This window comes from Pristis pectinata, chromosome 2, assembly GCF_009764475.1.
Source record: "Pristis pectinata isolate sPriPec2 chromosome 2, sPriPec2.1.pri, whole genome shotgun sequence".
In the NCBI taxonomy this organism is placed as follows: Eukaryota; Metazoa; Chordata; class Chondrichthyes; order Rhinopristiformes; family Pristidae; genus Pristis; species Pristis pectinata.
The window spans coordinates 11,759,270-11,782,637 of NC_067406.1; the positions used below are offsets into that span (position 1 = coordinate 11,759,270).

Below are 23,368 nucleotides of genomic sequence, written 5' to 3' on the forward strand. Positions count from 1 at the left end.
AAGTCTCATAACTGTGGGGTAGAAGCTGTCCTTGAGCCTGGTGGTATGTGCTTTCAGGCTTTTGTATCTTCTGCTCGATGGGGGAGGGGAGAAGAGAGAATGTTTGGGGTGGATGGGGTCTTTGATTATGCTGGTTGCTTTACCGAGGCAGCGAGAAGTATGGACAGAGTCCATGGAGGGGAGGCAGATTTCCGTGATGTAGTGAGCTGTGTCCATAACTCTCTGTGGTTTCTTGCGGTCACGGGCAGAGCAGTTGCCATACCAAGCCGTGATACATCCAGATAGTGCGCATCTTTGGATTGGTGCTGTCCTCCAGATGAAAGATTAGGTGCTTGACAACTTCTACAGACCACTGTTTTTTCCGTTATACTAGTCCTGGGAAGGATGTTCTGTTTTTCATTTTTCTCTCTGTTGTCCTAAAATCACAGATGATTAATTTATTCAAGATGCAGGCTTAATTTCTTAGATCTAAGAAGGAATGATTCTGAAAATTGCCTTCTCTCGTCTTTAGGACACTGAAGATTTGGGACAGCAGCACTGTATCCATTCATGTCTTCAGTGATTCTGTTTCCCTTGAGTTTGATCAGTTTTAAGTCAGTGTGGTTTCCGAGAGCATTTTCTGAGACGGGGCACAGCTTTCCACTTATGGGTTGGATGAGCACTGTTGGTCTCAGGGCCCCTTCTTGCCTTTCTCAATTTACATGTTCTAAAGTTCAGCTTAATGGCAGCAAGTTTCATCTTCATCAGATTTCGTGTTTGAATTGTGTGTCAACCAAATCAGAGGGCCAGTTTGTAATTGTTTTGCAGCATTGCACAGCACTGAACTAATGTTTTTGGGCAATGAAGCTAATTGAGGAGCAATTAAAATAATCAACATTAATTAATTGGAGTGGTAGTATAAAACACTTAATTGGAACAAACCGGGATATACAATAGAATGAGGTGTACTTAGTTTGTAACTAGTATCCTCCTGGTGACAGGATCGATTTGCACATTGCTTATATAATGCACTTAGCCTGAGCTGCCACTTCAACATATGTACTAAGTGGACTGCGGTACAAAAAAACAATTTGTATGGAAATCATTTGATGCTTACAAAACTATTTGAATCACTTTGTTTGGAAGCTGCCTGGAGTTGTAACTGCAGAACAATAACAAAGTCTTTTTGGTAGTGCAGATCATACTGGTAAGCTTAAATTATCTTTAGTAGATGGTAGGCAGACAAGGTTTCCATAGAAATTAATGAGAGAAAATGTCAGTACTTGAGCAAATCTTATTTGTATAAAAATTAAATATGTTTTATCCTCCCCTACTGTCCTACAGATGCAGATAACGAGAAGTGTGATCAGTATACTGATTGCTACAGCTGTACAGTAAATACAAATGGTTGTCAATGGTGTCATGACAAGTGCTTGTCGAAGAACAGTAACTGCACGGAAGCCTCTGTGAGTATTGCCATGAACCCTTCTGAGTGCATTTTAATTAATCATGCTTAGAATGGTCATTCTTCCAGAAGAACAGTTTTCTACTGTAAAATAGCTACTTATGTAGAGACAGGATGAAATAATAATGGACGCTTGTTTCACCTCAGAATCTGATCAACACGTGCATTGTTCCTTGCCTTGGTACAAACCATTTATAAAGCAAGAGGAGAGTTACTATTTAAAATGACTGAAAGCACTTTGTACACAATTTATTTCAAAGAGCAGTGACCATTGAGTAAATGAATCTAGCAAATACACAGTGATGCATTAACATTTGGTTTGTTTTTGGTGATTATGTTTAGGAGAGGAAAGTTAGCCAGCACAGTGGAAGAAGTTTCCAAGATCTTGTAATGATGGATTTGGAATAGTGATGAAGTTGGCAGATAGGAGAACTTGAAAATCTACACCTCTCAAAATGTAACCTTCCTGTGACACTGTACTTAAATTTGCATTGATTTTCAGTTAAACCCTGGAGCAGGACTTGAATCCATAGCCTTTGAAAAATGTCGCTTTGCTTAAAAATTAAATAATTGAAAAAAGAATTGTGGGACAAAAAGACATTACGTGATTTGCACTTGTCTTCAAGAATAATTTCAAAATATGGTAATTTTTTAGATCAAGTACAGCTTTTGATTTTGGCAAGCAAATCAATTCTGTTGTTTAGACAGTCAGATCATTAATAATCCTAAATTTAAATGTGTAACCGACAATAACCCTGTTTCTTAGAATAAACATGCACCAAATACATAGCACATAATAAGGCATTAAAAGCAAGTATGAGCCATCAAGCTTCTTAATGAATCTTGATGGTGAGGATGCAACCAATGACAGCTTGTTTAACAAGTAGATTAGAGGTTACAGATACCTATTTATTGACACCCCCCGACATATGAATGAGCTCCCATAATATTATTAAATTCAAAATTCTGACATATGTACGTACATTTGTTCCTACGAATGGCAGAACTACTTTCACCTCTCCACCTTCAGTAATTGTTCTTATTAGTTTTATGTGCTTTTGATGTCATTCATTTACAATACTGTGAAGGTATGGTTACCATATCAAGTGATTTTTCCAACTTATGGACAAAATCAAATTGTGGACATCTGTAAAAATGGAACCCATTTGTTACCTGGGGTCAGTCTGTATTTGAGTCTTTAGTAGAGTAGTAGGTACATCATATTTAATACTTATCAGCGAACCTGGGACCACTGTCCCAAACAACATCCATATTGGAATGAAAGGAGGCAAGTTGAGCTTAATCGAGGAGGTTGGGGAGACTGAGAAGTGTAAAGCTCAATTTTGGTCTCCTGTGAAATTATAAGGCTAAAATGAGGCTTAATTATAGCATTGAAGTTTCATACAAAAAAAATGTTTCTGTAAACATATCTGATTGCTGGAGGAGCAGTGAACCTATTGCAGATACTGGTGACACTGATTAAAAACTAAATTAAAAGGCAATGAGTTGTGAGGTGGAATGTAGATTTTATCTTCTATTATATTGCTGAGAAAGTAAGCAACAACTGCTTGCATTGGCACCATCTTTATCGCAAGTGTTTCATGGAAGTCTCATCAAAGCAAGTTTGACAAAATGCCACATAAATATTCAAAGGACAGGCAACCAAAAAGCTCGGTCAGAGACATTTAAAGCGCCCAAAATGAAATTATTAGAGTGTTGCTGCAAGATGAAGAACAAATGTAGGCCTAAGATGTTGCTCGTTTTGTGATGGACAGCTGAGTTTTCAACAGCCATTTGTGAAGCAAGAGAGACAGCCAAGAGAGTATTAGAATAATTGTATAAAAAGAGAACAAGTCAGTGATGGAATGACATCTATCTTCCTTTGTCCTGATCTTAAACTTCTGTTTGTACAGTGATTAAAGCATCCATCTTCTGATACGTAAGTAAGTAAGTAAGTAGAGGTTCATGTTGGACTGAGAGTTTCAGGAAATACCTTCATCATGATATGTGCAATCTTTAAAGTTGTATCACTGGATGCAATATTGTGCTAGTTACTTGCTTTCTGTTGATGCTGATTGTTTATTTTAGGGACCAGTTGGGAGTTTTGGAGCTTGTCCAAAAGATAAACCTGAGTACGTTTGCAATAAGCTGACTAGTTGCAAAAGTTGTGCTGTGGACCAGAACTGTCAGTGGGAACCCAGGAATCAAGAATGCATCCCATTACCTGGTAAGATTTATTTTGTTTTAACATTCAACCACTTGCCAGTTATGGTATGAATACCTTGCAATGGTTCGCACTTGTCCAAGATACTCTTGATGACCTGTGCTGGTTCTCAACTCTTCAACTTTCTTCAGCAACTGCCAGGAAAATGACAGCCATAATTGAGAAAACAGCATGCAGATTTAGTAGCTGTTGATATTTGATATCAAATTGGACTTGACAGAATTATCTGTTGGTTATTTGAGTAGTAGTGATCCCCATTCTACCTTTAATTACCATTGTTAAATTCACTGTGTGATGCAGTATCATGAGTGTTATTTTTCATGCAGATAATGATATATCTGATACTGAAATGATGCTTTGTGGATTTTTCCAGTAATATCACTAGCAAAACAGGGATATTTTATATTTAAGACTACTTGAGTAATTATAAATTATGTCACACCTGAAGAGTAATAACGGTAAAAAGCCATAAGGCACAATTACATATCCCACTTGTGCTGATCTTGCCTTGTTTTCTGTTTTGTTGCATTTGAATTATCATTATCATCAGTGACTAAGAGAACAGTCTGGCTGTTTGATATAAACCATACACTTCCACTCTTGAGCACAAACCTGTAATTAAGTTGGGTTTTTATAGTTCATACATCCTGCAACTGAATTTAGAATGTGTTATTTTTTTTCCTGTAAGAAAAATTTGTTGCCTGCAATGATAATGCTGATTTAAGCTTTACAGAGAAGTCACTTCCTTTGCATCTTTCATTTGGTGTGTGAAGTGGATCATTGAGTTGGAAAGAGGAATAATTTTGTTGGAGTGCGTAGGGAATTGAGAATAAAACTTGGCATCTAATTAATTTATTAACAGTAACTCACCTCACATTGTGCTCGGGAGAATGTGCGTGCTATCAATAAGCGGCCTCAAATAACTGCCTGTGTGATTTAATGCAAATGTAGCTAGGAATCTTCAATATCAATATGAAAATATGTAACATCTAGTGTATTTCATTTTGAAGTGTTCAATTTTTATCTTGGGAACTGCAGAAACAATCTGTGGAGAAAACTGGCACTTGGTGGGAAACTCATGTCTGACAATCACCACTGCGAAAGATAACTACGACAATGCAAAGCTATTCTGCAGAGGTCAGAAAGCTGCGTTAGTCTCACTTACGTCACAGAAGAAAGTTGAATTTGTTCTGAAGGAATTGCAGATCATGCATGTGTTGGTGAGTAAAATGCTCTGAGCGGATTTAATTTATGACATTGGTGTTCAACAAAAGCCTTTCTCCATTTTGACTCAAACATTTTTACATGAACAAAAGCATTTGTTTGTTTTGATTGAAATTATAGTCCCATTTGAAAAGGTAAAGGCATCAAAGATGGTGGTGAGGCAGTTTTTATAACTGTAGCAGTCCAATTGAAGGTGCTCCCTGAGGGAGTTTTAGGATTTTGATCCAATTACAATGAATGAATGAGCTTTCTAGTTCAAATCAACATGGCATGTGGTTTGTGCGTGAGGGAGCGGACATTTTCTGGTGATGGTATTCCCTTGTTCCTGCTGAGTTGTCCTTCATGTTGTTAGAAGCTGCAAGTTTTGAATGTGATTTAGAAGAAGCCTTGGTGTGTAGCAAATACTTGATAATATATGGAATATCGTCAATAAAAGCATTAAGCCACTTAACATTACAGTAACCTGGTATTGCTTTCACACATTCTTTGTTTTTACTTCAGATTATTTTCCATAGTTTTACATAGGAGCATAAGAGCAGTAATCGATTATTCATTCCCTCTAGCTGATATTGCAGGATTCATAGAGCAATGAGATCACAGCAGATTACCTCAACTCTGTTCATCTGCCTTTTTGTCATATCTCTTGATAGACTTAACTAATTTTAAAATGACACACATCAAAAATCATTATTTGTACATTTCCTGAGGACATGAGAGACACCCAAAATGTTAAATGTATTTATTCAAGTGAGATGGGAACCAATATACTGTATTTACTGCCCTTCTCAATTGGCTTTAAGAAGGTGATGATAATCAGCACTGAGGAGGTCAGTAGGTGGACTTCAGGAACAAGCTATATCTCAAGTCTCTTCTATTCCAGTTGCAGAAAATGTCATGGACTTTAATACTGGCATATTTGTTTTTATTGCAGTATAAATCACCCATAACCCCTTGGGTTGGATTGCGGAAAATAAATGTTTCTTATTGGTGCTGGGAAGATATGTCGCCTTTCACGAACACATCTCTACAATGGATGATAGAGGAGCCAAGTGATGCAGGATTCTGTGGCTATTTAGCAGAACCAAACTATGCTGGTTTGAAAGCAGCTACCTGCATCAATTTAGTGAATGGAAGTGTGTGTGAAAGACCAGGTGAGTGTTCTGACAAATCATAAGTTATGTCCTTAAGTTGTTTCCTGAATTCCCTAAGTAATTTGCTGCATTCCTGAATTAAGAACAAGAATAAAAATGATGTAATAGATTACACATCATCCTGACATGGAAATATTAGCATTCCTTTATTCTGACTTGGCTCATATTTTTACCCAACAACACTAGGAGAATCTATGCCAGCAGTACTACAGTGGTTAGGAAGGTTGATGAATAATAAATATGATGCCTACATTGCAAACGTGAATGAAAAAGAAACTATAATGACTAATTTGGTTATGTGGATGATCATGTTGTTTACCTTGATCATCCTTGAAGACCTGTTAAATGTTTAATGACCCCAAACTCTTAAACCACTAAACTATAACGCCGTTTGTTTAGTGTATAACTATAACGAGTTTGGGGTCATTAAACATTTAACAAGTGTTCAAGGATGGTCAGGGTAAACAACATGATCATCCACATGACCAAATTAGTAGAAGCAAAAAACCATGCATAATAATCATGTTTCTGTTCTCTCTCTTGATTAATTCATCTAATTTTGGTACTTGAGACACCTGAGCCATTTTAACCTGGAATCTGGTCAAAATCTAATGTCTTGTAGAGCACTAAGTCAGGGAGAATAGCTGGAGGATTGAGCATTTCAATCTTTGTAGGAGACCGATAGGATCAGCATAGTATTTCAGGCAAAAATGGTGAACTGAAAAGGTAATGTAAATCCTGTCCCAAGTGTTATTTGATCATACTGGATGGAAAACATATTGGATGATCATAGGTCCATAACAATACCAAAGACTTCAATTGTTGTTATTAACTTGTTAATGCTTGGAGTGAATTCGAAGATGAGTAGAGAAAGCAAAAGCTCAGAAATCAATTAAAGAATTACTGAATCCTGTGATTGAGGTGAGGGAAGGATTAATGAACTCATTGCTACCTAGCTCCAAGTATCTTTTGATTTTGTAAAATAGGAGAACAGCATCAGGAAGTCACATAGTAGAACATATGAATTCAAATAATCATTGTGCAATATCAAGACACCAACATTTTGGTAGCAGCTATCAGTTTTTCCATTGGTCCATACTGGGAAGTAAGAACTAGATAAAGGGTGAACATGAGGGAAAAAAAACTGCTTTCGAATTGAAGCTTTTTCTCTGAATTTTAACAATTCAAAGTAACTGAAGTGCAATGTAAATCGGATTAAGTTGAAACCAAAGATGATCTCAGTTTTTCTCAATTTCAACTTCATTACTTAAGGCAACTAGTGCTGAAGTCTCGATTTAACCATCAAATTCACACATCCTGATTTATTAGAACCATCCTGTTATAGCATCGACATTTATAATGATCAAATGTTGCTTGTGTAAGCACATTTCTAAGTGAGTTTAAATGGTAGGGGGAGAAGGAGGCTGAAATGAAGCTGATAAAAGATATGATATTTTGGTTTAATTGCTAAATTTAGTTGCATCATAATTGATTTATTGCACCCAGGTAAGTCACTTTGGTCTGCAATGAATCTCATTTCAAGTTCAAAATAGTCAAATTCTTTATTTTTTGTTTCTTTCAGACTTGAGTTTCTTTCTCATCTTTGCATCTATGATAAACAAGTTTTATCAACTTTTGAACTTTCTTTATAAAATTGGAAAAGCAGAAAGGGTAGAGTGTTCTTTGAATAGTGATGTCAGGAAATGTTGACCTATATAGGGATCTGGCTGTCCTTGTACACCAGTCTTTGAATGCAAGCATGCAGTGGCAGTAAACACTGAGGAAGCAAACGTTATGTTGGTATTCGTTGCAAGAGGATTTCAGTATAGAAGTAATGGTGACGTATTGTAGTTATACGGGAGCAGCAAACATTCTGCTGGAGGAATTCAGCGGGTTGAGCAGCATCTGTCGGGGAGGGGGTGGGGGAGGAATTGTTCTCGTTCCAGGTCGAAACCCTGCATCGGGATGGAGAATGGAGATGAAAGATAGCCAGTATAAAGAAGAGAGGGGGAGTGGTGAGACGGGCTGGTAAGTGACTGGTGGACAGAGGAGGGGTGAAGGATAATGAGCAGATGGAGTAGGAGGGGGAGGGGTGGAATTGGGAGACAGAGGCAAGCAGATGATAGGTGGAGGCAGGCAAATTGGAAGGAGAGAAAGGTGCCGGGGGTGGGGGTTGAGTGGGGAAAGACAGAGGAGGTGTTAGCTGAAATTGGAAAATTCAATGTTTATAACACTGGGTTGTAGACCACCCAGACAGAACATGAGGTGTTGTTCCTCTAGTTTGCATTGGGCCTCATCCTGGCTGTAGAGGAGGACAGGTCGGTGTGAGAATGGGAAGGGGAGTTGAAGTGGCATGCAACTGGGAGCTCAGCGGACAAAGCACAGGTGCTCTGCAAACTACTCACCTAGTCTGCACTTAGAGAGGAGGCCACATCGAGAACAGTGAATGCAATATTCAAGGTTGGAGGAGGTGCATATGTATCTTTGTCTCACGTGGAAGGGCTGTTTAGGTACCTGAATGTTGGTGAGGATGTAGTAACAAGTGTTGTGCTTCCTGCAGTTGCCGGAAGTGCCAAGGGTCAGGGAGGGGTTGGGTGAGGAGGGATGAGTGCACCAAGGTGTCATGGAGGGAGTGATCCAAGCAGAAGGTGAAAGGGGTTGGGAGGAGAGGATCAACGAGATCCCACCAGTAGTCCACTCCATTCCTGTTCTGATTTTTTTGTTTTTGTTTTAAACTGACTTTTATTTTAAATAAAGAAAATTTCTAAAATCAGTTGACATCTTGAGAATCTAGCATTTTTGTAAAACACAAAAATATCAATAAATGTTGATATTCATCAAAAATGTCAATGAATTGCCTTAAAATTCATGAGTTTGTCTACAAAATATAATGGAGAAGGCTTTAGAAATGTTAGGTTACATGAACACTTGAATTATGAAGGAAAAAGAATTAAGCAAATAGTACTCCATTTGTTTTTCCCTGGCGCTCACTTTGTTCCCTCAAGCTTTGACCTTTCCAATTTAAAAGTTTGGACCAGCTCCCTATCTCTATTGGAGTTGTTCAAAACTCTGGTGCCTCTGTCTTGTCTTGCATCAGATCCAATTCACCCATCACCTCTCTACTCACTGACATCCTGGTTAAGAAATAGCTTGGCTTTAAAATTCTCACCATTCTAAAGCCGCTTCGTTGTCTCATTCATCCATTTCCTTGAAATTTCCTCATCTTTAAACCTGCACATCTTGGTGCAACTCTTCTTCATTCACAAATTTACTTGCTTCATTATTGGTGACCGTTTCTTCACCTGCCAAGGCCTTGAGCTCTGGAATTTCCCCTTTAAACTTGCCTGCCTGTCTTTCTCTCCTCTATCAGTATTCTCCTTAAAACCCATGTCTCTGACCAAGCTTATGGTCATCTTGCCCTAATTTGTCATGTTGTGGCCTGGTGTCAAATTTTGTTTCTTGTGGCATGCAAAAGTTTGGGCACCCCTGGTCAAAATTTCTGTTACTGTGAATAGTTAAGTGAGGAGAAGATGAACTGATCTCCAAAAGTCATAAAGTTAAAGATGAAACATTCTTTTCAACATTTTAAGCAAGATTAGTATATTATTTTTGTTTTGTATAATTTTAGAGTGAAAAAAGGAAAGGAGCACCATGCAAAAGTTTGGGCATCCCAAGAGATTTGAGCTCTCAGATAACTTTTACCAAGGTCTCAGACCTTCATTAGCTTGCAAAGGCTATGGCTTGTTCACAGTCATCGTTAGGAAAGGCCAGGTGATGCAAATTTCAAAGCTTTATAAATACCCTGACTCCTCAAACCTTGTCCCAACAATCAGCAGCCATGGGCTCCTTTAAGCAGATGCGTAGCATTCTGAAAATTAAAATAAATGATGCCCACAAAGCAGGAGAAGGCTATAAGAAGATAGCAAAGTGTTTTCAGGTAGGTGTTTCCTCAGTTTGTAATGTAATTAAGAAATGGCAGTTAACAGGAACGGTGGAGGTCAAATTGAGGTCTGGAAGACCAAGAAAACTTTCCGAGAGAACTGCTCGTAGGATTGCTAGAAAGGCAAATCAAAACCCCCGTTTGACTGCAAAAGACCTTCAGGAAGATTTAGCAGACTCTGGAGTGATGGTGCACTGTTCTACTGTGCAGCTACACCTGCACAAATATGACCTTCATGGAAGAGTCATCAGAAGAAAACCTTTCCTGTGTCCTCACCACAAAACTCAGCGTCAGGAGTTTGCAAAGGAACATCTAAACAAGCCTGATGCATTTTGGAAACAAGTCCTGTGGACTCATGAAGTTAAAATACAACTTTTTGGTTGCAATGAGCAAAGGTATGTTTGGAGAAAAAAGGGTGCAGAATTTCATGAAAAGAACACCTCTCCGACTGTTAAGCACGGAGGTGGATCGATCATGCTTTGTGCTTGTGTTGCAGCCAGTGGCACGGGGAACATTTCACTGGTAGAGGGAAGAATGAATTCAATTAAATACCAGCAAATTCTGGAAGCAAACATCACACTATCTGTAAAAAAAAAGCTGAAGATGAAAAGAGGATGGCTCCTACAACAGGATTAACGATCCTAAACACACCTCAAAACCCACAATGGACTACCTCAAGAGGCACAAGCTGAAGGTTTTGCCATGGCCCTCACAGTGCCCTGACCTAAACATCATCGAAAATCTGTGGATAGACCTCAAAAGAGCAGTGCATGCAAGACGGTCCAAGAATCTCACAGAACTAGAAGCCTTTTGCAAGGAAGAATGGGCGAAAATCCCCCAAACAAGAATTGAAAGACTCTTAGCTGGTTACAGAAAGCGTTTATAAGCTGTGATACTTGCCAAAGGGGGTGTTACTAAGTACTGACCATGCAGGGTGCCCAAACTTCTGCATGCCACTGTATATATACATGTGTGTATGTATATGTGTGTGTATATGTATGTGTAGGTGTATATATGTATGTGAATCTGTATGTGTGTGTGTGTGTATGTATGTATGTATATGTATGTGTGTGTGTATACACACACACACACACACACACACACACACACACACACACACGCACACACACAGAAAAAGTTTGGTTGTCAAATACAAGGCATTTGATTAAAGAAATCAGTTTTGAATGATGCATACAGTGTTATGTTGCAGGATTCCATTTGGGATCAGGACTAATGACAATGTAGTTGAAAGCTGACAAATGCTTAGTATTTGAGGCATCTTCAAAATTATGTGATTTTCATTATTTAATACTGTGTACTGAAATACTTAATCTTTTTAATCTCAATGTTTTACCACTGATTAAGGAGTACATTAGAGAGGATATTCTGGAGGATTGTCCAATGAGGCTATATAGGTAGAACTGAAGAACAAGGGTGATCATTTTGCTGGGGTTATTACTATAGGCCTCTCAATAGTCAGCGGAAATTAGAGGAATGGATATGTAAGCAGATTGCGGAAAAGTGTAAGAGCAATAGACTAAAAGTAGTGGGGGATTTTCATTTTCCTGGTATTGCTTGAAAGTTGGGCGCAGCAGTGACAAATGGAATTTAATCCAGGTAAGTGTGAGGTATTGCACTTGGTGGTCAAATCCTGATAGGAGATGTGGAGTAAATGGAAAATACCTTGGGGAGCATTAATGTACAGAGAGACCTTTGGGGTGCAAGTCTATTGCTCACTGAGAGTGATGACACAGATAGGGTGGTGAGAAAGGTACTTGGTATTCTTGTATTCATGAGCTGAGGCATTGAGTATAAAAGTTGGGATGTTGTGTTGCAGTTGAACGAAATATTAGTTAGACTGCACTTAAGAGTATTGTGTACATTTCTGGTTGACACACTACAGGAAGGATGTGATAGTAATAGAAAGAGTGCAGAAGAGTTTCACCAGGATGTTGCCTGGAATGGAGGGCTGTAGTTGTAAGGAGAAATTGGATTTATTTATTGAATGCTGGAAGCTAAGGTGTGACTTTGTATTAGTTTTAGGTTTATAAAATTATGAGGGGCATAGAAAGGATAGATCGTCAGAATCTTTTCCCCAAGGCAGAGGAATCATAGGTTCAAGGTGAGGGGGGAGAAATTTAAAGAAGATCAGAGGTGCAACTTTTTCAGATACAGGGTGGTGAATATCTGGAACAAGGTAGCAGAGGAGGTGGTGGAGGCAGATACAATTACAATGTTTAAAAGGCATTTGGACAGGCACTTGGATAAGAAGAATGTGGAGGGTGAGGGCTGAATGTGGGCAAGTGGGATTAGTGTAGATAGCGCAGATACTGCCTCTTGAAGATGTCCTCGATGTTGGGGAGCATTGTGCCCATAATGGAGCTGGCAGAGTCTACAACCCTCTGCAGCCTTCTGCGATCCTCTGCGTTGGAGCCTCCGTGCCAGGTCAGATACAATCATTACATTTAAGGGACATTTAGACAGGTGCTTAAATAGGCAAGGCATAGAAGGATACAGACTTAATTCAGGCACATGAGATTCGTGTGGATGAGGGGAAAAGGTCAGTATGGATCTGGTGGGCTGAAAGGCTTGATTCTGTGCTGTACAACTTTCACCAGGTCAGCTTGTATTCTGTGCCCCTATTTATAAAGCCTAGGAATCTGTAAGCATTTACTCTTAGCAGTGTGGAGGAACTGGGGGATCTTGGGGTCCATGTCCATAGATCCCTCAAGGTTGCCACGCAGGCCTATAGGGTTGTTAAGAAGGTGTATGGTGTGTTGGCCTTCATTAGTCGGGGTATTGAGTTCAAGAGCCGCGAGGTGATGTTGCAGCTCTATAGAACTCTGGTTAGACCATACTTGGAATATTGTGTTCAGTTCTGGTCACCTCGTTATAGGAAGGATGTGGAAGCTTTAGAGAGGGTGCAGAGGAGATTTACCAGGATGTTGCCTGGATTGGAGAGCATGTCTTATGAGGATAGTTTGAGTGAGCTAAGGCTTTTCTCTTAGGAGAGGAGGAGGATGAGAGATGACTTGATCGAGGTGTACAAGATGATAAGAGGCATAGATCAAGTGGACAGTCAGAGACTTTTTCCCAGTGCGGCAATGGCTAACACGAGGGGACATAATTTTAAGGTGATTGGAGGAAGGTACAAGGGGGATGTCAGGGGTAAGTTTTTTTTTACAGAGAGTGGTGGGTGCGTGGAATGCACTGCCTGCAGAGGTTGTGGGGGCAGATTCATTAGGGACATTTAAGCGACTCTTAGATAGACACATGAATGATAGAAAAATAGGGGGATATGTGGGAGGGAAGGATTAGCTAGATCTTAGAGCAGGATAAAATGTTGGCACAACATTGTGGGCTGAAGGGCCTGTACTGTGCTGTCGTGTTCTATGTCTTATGTTCATTTTTAATTGCCTTGCCCTGCTGCTGTCAATGAACCCTGCACATGTAGCCCCAGATATCTCTGTTTTTGGACCCCTTTTAGAAGGGTGCCTTTTGTTCTATTGCTTTTTCTTATTCTTCCTACAAAAACACTTCACATTTTTCAGCATTATATTTCATCTGCCCACTATTATCCATTGCACCAACCTGTCTCTATCTCGTTGAAGAGTATTGCTATCCTCTTTACAGTTCACTGTGCCTCCAAGTTCTGGGTGATCTACAAATTTGGGAATTGTGCCTTTGCACTTAAATCCATGTCATTAATTTACGTCAAGAAAAACTGTCATCCTAGTATCAATCTCTGGGGATCTCCACCGTACCTTTTGCTCTGTTTTCTGTCACTCAGCCAATTTTCCATCCATGATGTTACAACTCCTTTTATTCCATTGGCTTCAGTTTTGATGACTAGTCAATTATGTGGTGCCTTATTTTGGAAATCTACTTGTACCACATTTTTTCCTTCACCAGCTTGAGAGAGAGTTTTTGATGAGGTTGTAGAGCGTTAACTGGTCAGAAATGACTTGTCTTTAACAAACTCATCAGACTATCTCTAATCAATCCAACCTGTCCATATGACAGCTAATTTTGTCCCTAATTTTTATTTCTAGAACTTTTCCCACCACTGTTAAACTAGTGGTTATTGGGTTTATTCCTGTATTTTGTACAAGGGTGTAATGTTTGCAGTTTTTCAGCCTTCAGACTCTTGCCCAAATTTGCAGATGTTTGGAAGATCTCTTGGCTGGTCTCTGCAATTTCTTTCCTTCAGTCAGTGACCTGAGATAAGTTCCATCTGGATGAGATGGTTTATCCACTTTAAATGCATCCAGCCTTTTTTAGAACCTCCTCCATCAATATTTAGCCGTCCAGAATCTTAAATTATATCTTCTGATGCTAACACCCAAGCTTGACTCTTTCCTTGGTGAGCAAGAAGTTCCCTGTGGTATGTCAGCCATACTTTCTGCCGCCATGAGCAAAATTCCTTTTTTGTTTCTGCAGTCACTCATGAAAACCAGCCTCCCCTCCATTGACTCTGTCCACATTCCCCACTGCCTCAGGAAAGCAGCCAACATAATCAAAGTCCCCTCCCACCCTGGCCATTCTCTCTTCTTCTCCCTTCAGGCAGAAGATACAAAAGTTTGAGAACACTTACCACCAGGCTCAAGGACAGCTTCTTTCCTGCTGTTAGAAGACTCCTGAACAGACCTATTGTACGATAAAGAACTCCTGATTTCTCAATCTACCTCATCATGGCCCTTGCACCTTATTTTGACTACCTGCACTGCACTTCCTCTGTAACTGTATATCCTATATAACACTATATCCTACACTCTATTATTGTTTTTCTTTTTGTACTACTTCGATGTACTTGTGTATGCTCTACTCAGCCTGGGTCATTTCACAGATCTAAGTCCAGCCAGCCTTGTTGGGGCCAGAAACATACTTATTAGGGAAGTTTTTCCTAACATATTTGATGAACTTTTCCTTCTCGTGGAACAAAGAACAGTCTATGTATGGATAGGTTAAATTCGCCATTGTCACTTCTTTATGGTGGTTGCACATCTCTGCAGGTTCCTTGCAAGCTAATTTATGGCTAACTCCTCGTTAGCCTTTGCACAACTTGGCAGCTATTGAATAGTCTGGGAAATATAATGCCTCTGTTGTTTCTTAATTCTAAACACATTGTTCTTGATAGTTTCAAGATAATAGAAATTGAGGGTCAACTTGACCTAAGAACATAAGACATAGGAGCAGGAGTAGGCCATCTGGCCTGTTAAGCCTCCTCTGCCATTCAATAAGATCATGTCTGATCTGGCCATGGACTCAGCTCCACTTACCTGCCTTTTCTCCATAACCTTTAATTCCACTACCATGCAAAAATCTATGTAGGTGTGTCTTCTCTCAGTGTGATTTCTCAATGTGATCTGTGACCTCTCATTGTGATTTCAGAATGAAGGCTCAGATTAAAATTGAAATGGCTTCATTAAGGAACAAGCCAATGGACAGATGCTGATAGAAAATTACATACTTTACATGTCCTTCAGATTTTCTCACTGTGAGATGGAAAGATAACTTCTTTGTTTCACTTCTCTTGCTTGTTCAATTATCGCTGATTAACATCTCAGTTTTGGACCACTGAATGGTCGGTGTGTTCAGGATCTTGCAGTAGAAAACAATGGGTATTTGGGAATAACTATCAGAATTTGTTCGGATGAGTTTCCCAACTGGTAAAAAGCTCTCATGGCTAATAGTTGTCACCTGAACATTGAGATGAGCTATTTTTTAAAATCATTTTACAGTGCACACCTTTTATTAAGAATGATATATGAATTTAAACTGATAGAATGTTTCTTTGCTAGGTTGTAGATCATTGCATTATAATAGAGAAAGTGGCAGACCCTGGCTTGGAGTTGTCTGGGGCGGGTGGTGGTATTGGAAAGGGAAAGTGGAGGGAAAAGTCTGAGAAAATAACAGGAAAAAAACAAATAAAAATTTTTGTCGAAAATCTGAAATACTGCTTTGAATAATTAGCAATTCAGGTAGGATCTTGAGGGAAAGAGAAACAAAGTTATCCCTTCAGGTCAGTCACCTGTGTTCAGAAGGTAATAGCATTTAGTGTACCATGTGACTTAAGAACAGAGGAAATAGATGCAGAGAGTTGAACCCCCTGTGCTTGCACTGACATTCACTAAGATCATGGTAGATCCTTTACTTCATGGTAGATCTTTTACTTCGTGGTAGATCTTTCTGCGCTAGTCCCATATCACGATTCCTTTGATCTTTTTTGGCATGAGTTTTTAAGCAGTAGAAGCTAGGTTTATACCTGATCATCATTTGGTTGAGAGAAAGGATGCACGATGTTAAATGTAGGTAAGGGAATTAAAATATTATTGAAATTGAAGTCTTATTTCTTCGCTTCACAGCAAACCACAGCGCCAATCAGTGCCGCATACCTTGTGCACTGAGGACAGGGTGCACTGAGTGTACAAATGCTAACTCGGAGTGTATGTGGTGCAGCAACATGAAGCAGTGTGTTGATGCCAATGCATATGTGGCTTCATTTCCTTTTGGGCAATGCATGGAATGGTCTACTTCCAGCAATTGTTCACGTAAGTAAAAGAAGTCTTGTATTATCATTGTTTGTGATTCTTGCCACGAATAGTAATTACATTGTAAGGAATTTCATTTGCTTCAATTGTTTTTCTGTATTTTTATGTGTACTGGTAAAAGATAATTGATGGACTGTGTTTGTCTCCCTGTTGAACCACTTCCAGCTTCATCATTGCTTTCTCTCTTTTCCCCTGAAGGAAAATCAAAATACAGCAAATGCTGGAAATCTGATATGAGAAGGAATTGGGTACTATTATCCTGACAGTAACTTGCATAAGTAGATATTCTTCCTGTGAATATGCATCATTACTTTTGGTAGTTCCTAGCCTTGAGGGGCTTGACAGCCTACTTTCTTAATGTCTTCTGAGCTTCCACTAAAATGACGAGCTAAAGCAGCAGCCCAGTTTCTTCACTCTTCATTCTCAGCTGAGGGTATTTTTGATGCCCAGTCTGAGATTATTTAACAAACTGTAGATCAGTGATTGAGCCAGCAGCTGCTTTCGTTTTCAGGGCCAAGTTTAGTATCAGTTATGGCTTCTTAAGCAAGATCTGCATTTATTGTATATCTGTATTTGTTCTTGGTGAATCAATTATTTGTTTTTGAGATGGTGGTATTGAGCTGGTGCTTTGAACAACTTGTGATCAAGTTACTCCCAAGTGGTGTTGGACATAAAGTTCCAAGATACTGACATTTCCAGCTGTAGCTAGACTATGAGGATCTGTAACTTAAGAACATTAGAGCACAAGAAATGGAAGTATGAGTATGCTATTCAGTCCCTTGTGAGTGTTCTGCAGTCTGTAACATCATGGCTTCTCTTTCACCTCAGTGGCACTTTACTGTACTGCTTGTATCCCTTAATTCCCTTAATATTTAAAAATCTATCGATCTCAGAGAATGAGCCTCCACAACCCCCAAAGGTAGACAATTCCAAAAATTCACAATCTTTTGGATGAAGAAATTTCTTCCCCTTTCAGTCCTCAATGGCGACTCTTTATTTTGATACTGTTGCTCCTGGATCTGGATATCAGATAGGGAACCAACTGCATATCTACCTGGTAAAGCCCCATCTCATTCTTCTAAAATATAGGCACTGTCTGCCTACTCTCTCTTTCAATGACATCCCTCTATTACACTTTTGCTGAACTCCCTTCCTTGTATAGGGAGACCAGATGAGCATACAATATCCCAGATGCAATTGGATCAGAAAGTCTCAACTCTTGTGCTCAAATCCTCTTGTGATAAAGTCCAGCATCCTCTCTGCCTTCCTAATTGCTTGCTGTACCTGAATATTGGCTTTGAATGATCAGGACACCCAGATCCCATTACACTACTTTTTTTTCTGTAGATAACTTCACATTTTCTATGTTACATCTTGCCCATTCATTTACACCCCCATGCGAACCCTCTATTTGCACCTCATAGCCCACACTGCAGTCTTACTTTGTTGCATCAGCAAACTTGGATATATTACAGTTGATTCCCTCATCAGAGAACATAGACACTGAGAATACAGCACAGGAACAGGCCCTTCAGCCCACAATGTCTGTGCTAACCATGATGCCAGCCTAAATGATCCCACATGCCTGTGCATGGTCTGTGCCCATCTATTCCCTGCCTGAATATTTGACCTTTCCACCTTGGCAAAAAGACTTGGACTATCTACTCTAACTATGTCTCTCATAATTTTTTATACTTCTATCAGGTCACCACTCAGCCTATAATACTTCAGAGAAAACAGTCCAAGTTTGTCCAGCCTCTCCTTATAACTAAAGCACTCTAATCCAAGCAACATCTTAGTGAACCTCTTTACCACCCTCTCCAAAGCCTCCACGTGCTTTCATAGCGTGGCGACCAGAACTGCACACGCTATTTCAAATGTGACCTAGCCAAAGTTTTATGCAGCTGCAACATAGAACCATAGAACAATACAGGCCCTTCGGCCCACCTTGTTGTGCCGACCTTCAAACCAACCCCTTCCTCCCACATATCCCTCTATCTTAAATTCCTCCATGTGCTTATCTAACAACCTCTTGAACTTGACCAACGTATCAGCCTCTACCACCACCCCAGGCAACGCATTCCATGCACCAATCACTCTCTGGATGAAAAACCTCCCTCTGACATCTTCCTTGAACTTCGCCCCCATTACCTTAAAGCCATGCCCTCTTGTATTGAATATTGGTGCCCTGGGAAAGAGGCGCTGGCTGTCCACTCTATCTATTCCTCTTAATATTTTGTACACCTCTATCATGTCTCTTCTCATCCTCCTCCTCTCCAAAGAGTAAAGCCCTAGCTCCCTTAATCTCTCCTCATAATGCATACTCTCTAAACTAGACAGCATCCTGGTAAATCTCCTCTGCACCCTTTCCAACGCTTCCAAATCCTTTCTATAATGAGGCGACCAGAACCGTACACAGTACTCTCAGTGTGGTCTAACCAGAGTTTTGTAAAGCTGCATCATTACTTCGCGGCTCTTAAACTTGATCCCACGACTTATGAAAGCTAACACCCCATAAGCTTTCTTAACTACCCTATCCACCTGTGTGGCAACTTTCAGTGATCTGTGGATATGAACCCCCAGATCCCTCTACACTGCCCAGAATCCTGCCATTTACCTTGTATTCCGCCTTGGAGTTTGTCGTTCCAAAGTGTACCACTTGACACTTCTCTGGATTGAACACCATCTGCCACTTGTCAGCCCAGCTCTGCATCCTATCGATATAGCTTCGACAGCCCTCCACACTATCCACAACACCACCGATCTTTGTGTCATCTGCAAACTTACTAACCCACCCTTCCACCCCCTCATCTAAGTCATTAATAAATATCACAAAAAGTAGAGGTCCCAGAACTGATCCTTGTGGAACACCACTAGTCACAGCCCTCCAATCCGAATGCATTCCCTCCACCACAACCCTCTGCTTTCTACAGGCAAGTCAATTCTGAATCCACACGGCCAATCTGCCCTGGATCCTTTGGCCTCTGACCTTCTGAAGAAGCCTACCATGTGGAACCTTGTCAAATGCCTTACTAAAATGCACATAGACCACATCTACTGCACTACCCTCATCAATGTTCCTGCTCAGCTCCTCAAAGAACCCTACCAGGCTAGTGAGGCAAGATCTTCCCTTCACAAATCCATGCTGGCTGTCCCTAATCAGTCCATGATTCTCTAAATGCTCATAGATCCTATCTCTCAGAATCCTTTCTAGCAGTTTACCCACCACAGATGTAAGGCTCACTGGTCTGTAATTCCTTGGACTATCCCTACTACCTTTTATGAATAAGGGGACAACATTCACCGCCCTCCAATCCTCCGGTACCATCCTTGTGGACAACGAGGACTCAAAGGTCCTAACCAATGGTTCAGCAATCTTCTCCCTCGCCTCACGAAGCAGCCTGGGGAATATTCCGTCAGGCCCCGGGTACTTATCCATCCTAATATTTTCTAACAGCTCCAACACATCCTCTCTCTTGATATCTACATACTCTGGAACATTACCCTTACCAACACTGTCGTCAGCGTCATCAAGACCCCTCTCCTTGGTGGATACTGAAGAGAAGTATTCATTGAGAATGTCACCCACTTCCACAGCTTCCAGGCACAGCTTCCCACCTTTGTCCTTAATCGGACCTACCTTTATTCTAGCCATCCTTCTGCTCTTCACGTACGAGTAAAACGCCTTGGGATTCTCCTTAACCCTACTCACCAAAACCTTTTCATATCCCCTTCTTGCTCTCCTCAGACCCTTCTTAAGTTCCCTCCTTGCTACTCTATATTCCTCACGAACCCTGTCTGATCCTTGCTGCTTACACCTTATGTATGCTGCCTTCCTCTTCCTAACTAGTTTTTCCACCTCTCTTTGTCAACCATGGTTCCTTCACTCTGCCATTCCTTCTCTGCCTCACCGGGACAATTTATCCCTAACATCCTGCAAGAGATCCCTGAACGTCGACCACATCTCTATGGTACATTTCCCTTCAAAAATGTCATCCCAATTCACACTCTCAAGTTCTCGCCTTATCGCCTCATAATTTGCCTTTCCCCAATTAAATATCTTCCCATCCTCTTTGCTCCTATCCCTGTCCATGACAATTCTAAAGGTTATGGAGCAGTGGTCGCTGCTCCCCAAATGCTCACCCACCGATAGATCTGTCACCTGACCCAGTTCATTACCTAAAACTAGATCTAATATGGCTTCCCAATTAAACAATGCCTCAACTGATGAAGGTAAGTAAAATAAGTCTTTACCACCCTATTTGCTTGTGCACCACTTTCAAGGAGTTATGGATTTGCACCTCAAGATTCCTCTTTCCATTAATGCTCCAGATTACAATATACTTTTGCACTTTGCCTTCCAAAATGCAACACCTCACGCTTGTTTGGATTCAGCTCCATCTGCCGTTTCTTTGCCCATATTTCTAGCTGATCTATATCCTGTTGTATCCTTTGACAACCTTCCTCACTGTACACAACTCCACTTCCTGTGTTATCTGCAAACTTACTGATCAGACCACCTAGTTTTCATCCAAATCATCACTAAATATTACACACAACAGGGGTCTGAGCACCTATTTTTGTGGAACACCACTGTTCACAGACCTCCAGACAGAAAAACACCCCTCCACCACTACCCCTTTACCACTAAGTGAATCTGCTCCAGGCCTTCAAAGTCTGCCCAGAAGAAATCACTTACCTTCCAGTCCAGGTGAATCCATTCCAGGTCTTTCAGGTTTGTCCTGAAGCAATCACTTACCAGGTGGCTTCACTTCAGGATTTCCAGGACCGACAAGTTGCAGCCACTTACCTCGGAAGCATGGTAAGAGGGCTGGGCTGCAGGTGAGGCTGAAACAACGTGGGTACAAGACCCCCCTCCCCAGCATACTACTAGCTAACGCCTAGGCTATTGAGAACAAAGTTGATGAACTTAGGGCAAGACCGACCTACCAAAGAGAACTGAGGAACTGCTGTGTGTTATGTCTCACCGAAACGCGGCTTACACACCTGCTTCATCTGATTATGCCGTACAACCTGAGGGCTTCTCAATCCGCCGAATGGACCGTACAGCGTCTTTGGACAAAGTTAGAGGCGGAGGGGTCTGCTTCTTAATCAATAATTCGTGGTGCTCGGACGTGAAGGTCCTGGTGAGCTCCTGCTCACCCAGCTTGTAATATCTAACGGTGAAGTGTTGACTGTACCACCTGCCAGGGGAGCTCACTTCAGCTATCCTGATGGCAGTCTGCATCCCGCCCCAGACGGACATGAAGCCTGCACTCAATGAACTCTGTGGTCAACAACCTTGAGGCAGGATACCCTTAGGCCCTCTTCATTATTTGCAGGTAACTTCAACCAGGCCAACCTCAGAAGTGTGTTACCAAAGTACTATCAGTATGTCTCCTGTCCCACCAGAGGCCTAACAACCTTGACCATTGCTATACAACCATCAAAGGTGCCTTCCAAGTCACCTCTCGCCCTCACTTTGGTAAATCAGACCACCAGGCTGTGCTCCTCCTCCCTGCATACAAACAGAAACTGAAACGGGAGGATTGAGTACAGAAAGTCGTGCAGTGCTGGTCTGAGGAAAAAGATGAGCTTCTATGCGACTGCTTTGAGACAGTGGACTGGTCCATGTTCAGAGACTCAGCTGCCAGCCTAGATGAGTATGTCACCACCATCACGGACTTTATCATCAAGTGTGTTGAGGACTGTGTACCAAAGAGGACAATCCAGGTGTTCCCAAACCGGAAACCATGGATGAACCGGCAGATCCACTTCCTACTGAAGTCGAGCACTGCTGCGTTCCAATCAGGTGACCCTGACCTTTACAAGGAATTGAGATATGGCCTCCATAAAGCTATCAGAGATGCCAAGAGATAATACGGGTTCAAAATAGAGTCCTAGACCAGCCATCAGTTGTGGCAGGGCTTACATGCTGTAATGGGCTACAAAACGAAGTCGAGCAGCATAGTCAACGACAACGCATCTCTTCCTGATGAGCTTAACGCATTCTATGCATGTTTTGAACAGAAGGGGATTGGTTTGTCACCACCCACCCTGACAACCTCCAATGCAACTGAACCTGTGGTCACAGTCAAGGACGTAAGATCACTCTTCTGGAGAGTGAACCCGAGGAAAATATCTGGCCTGGATGGTGTCCCTGGCCCTGTCCTCAGATATTGTGCTGATCAGCTGGCAGGGGTATTTGCAGACATATTTAACCTCTCCCTGCTTCAATTTGAGGTTCCCACCAGTTTTAAGAAGACCACGATCATCCTCGTACCTAAGAAAAGCAAGGTAATATGCCTTAATGACTACCGGCCAGTGGCTCTGATATCCACCATCATGAAGTGCTTCGAGAGGGTGCTCATGGCACGCGTCAACTCCAGCCTTCTGGAAAACCTCGATCCACTGTAATTTGCCTATTGCTGAAACAGGTCTACAGTGGATGCAATCTCCCTAGCCCTACGCTCATCTCTGGAGCATCTGGACTGTAAAGACACCTACGTTAGACTATAGTTTATTGCCTACAGCTTCGCCTTCAATACTATAATTCCAAGCAAACTCCCAAGACCTGGGAATCAACACCTCCATCTGCGACTGGATCCTTGACTTTCTGACCAACAGACTGCGATCAGTGAGGATAGGCAGCAACACCTCCAGCACGATTATTTTCAACACTGGTGCCCCACAAGGCTGCAACCTCAGCCCTCTACTCCCTATATATTCGTGACTGCGTGACCAGATTCTGCTCTAACTCCATCTACAAGTTTGCAGATAATACCACCATAGTAGGCCGTACCTCAAATGATGACAAGTCAGAGTACAGGAAGG

At 41.1% G+C, this 23,368-nt stretch overlaps 1 protein-coding gene across 2 annotated transcripts in view; it reads left to right on the forward strand.

The window, feature by feature from the left end:
• atrn (attractin) overlaps positions 1-23,368 on the forward strand; it is a 350,568-nt gene that overhangs the window by 155,867 nt on the left and 171,333 nt on the right. For both annotated transcript variants that reach the window (XM_052010514.1, XM_052010515.1), the window contains exons 13-17: positions 1,324-1,445; positions 3,533-3,671; positions 4,707-4,888; positions 5,824-6,043; positions 16,349-16,534. In XM_052010514.1, the coding sequence (XP_051866474.1) occupies positions 1,324-1,445; positions 3,533-3,671; positions 4,707-4,888; positions 5,824-6,043; positions 16,349-16,534 (849 nt within the window). The remainder of the gene's footprint in view (positions 1-1,323; positions 1,446-3,532; positions 3,672-4,706; positions 4,889-5,823; positions 6,044-16,348; positions 16,535-23,368) is intronic.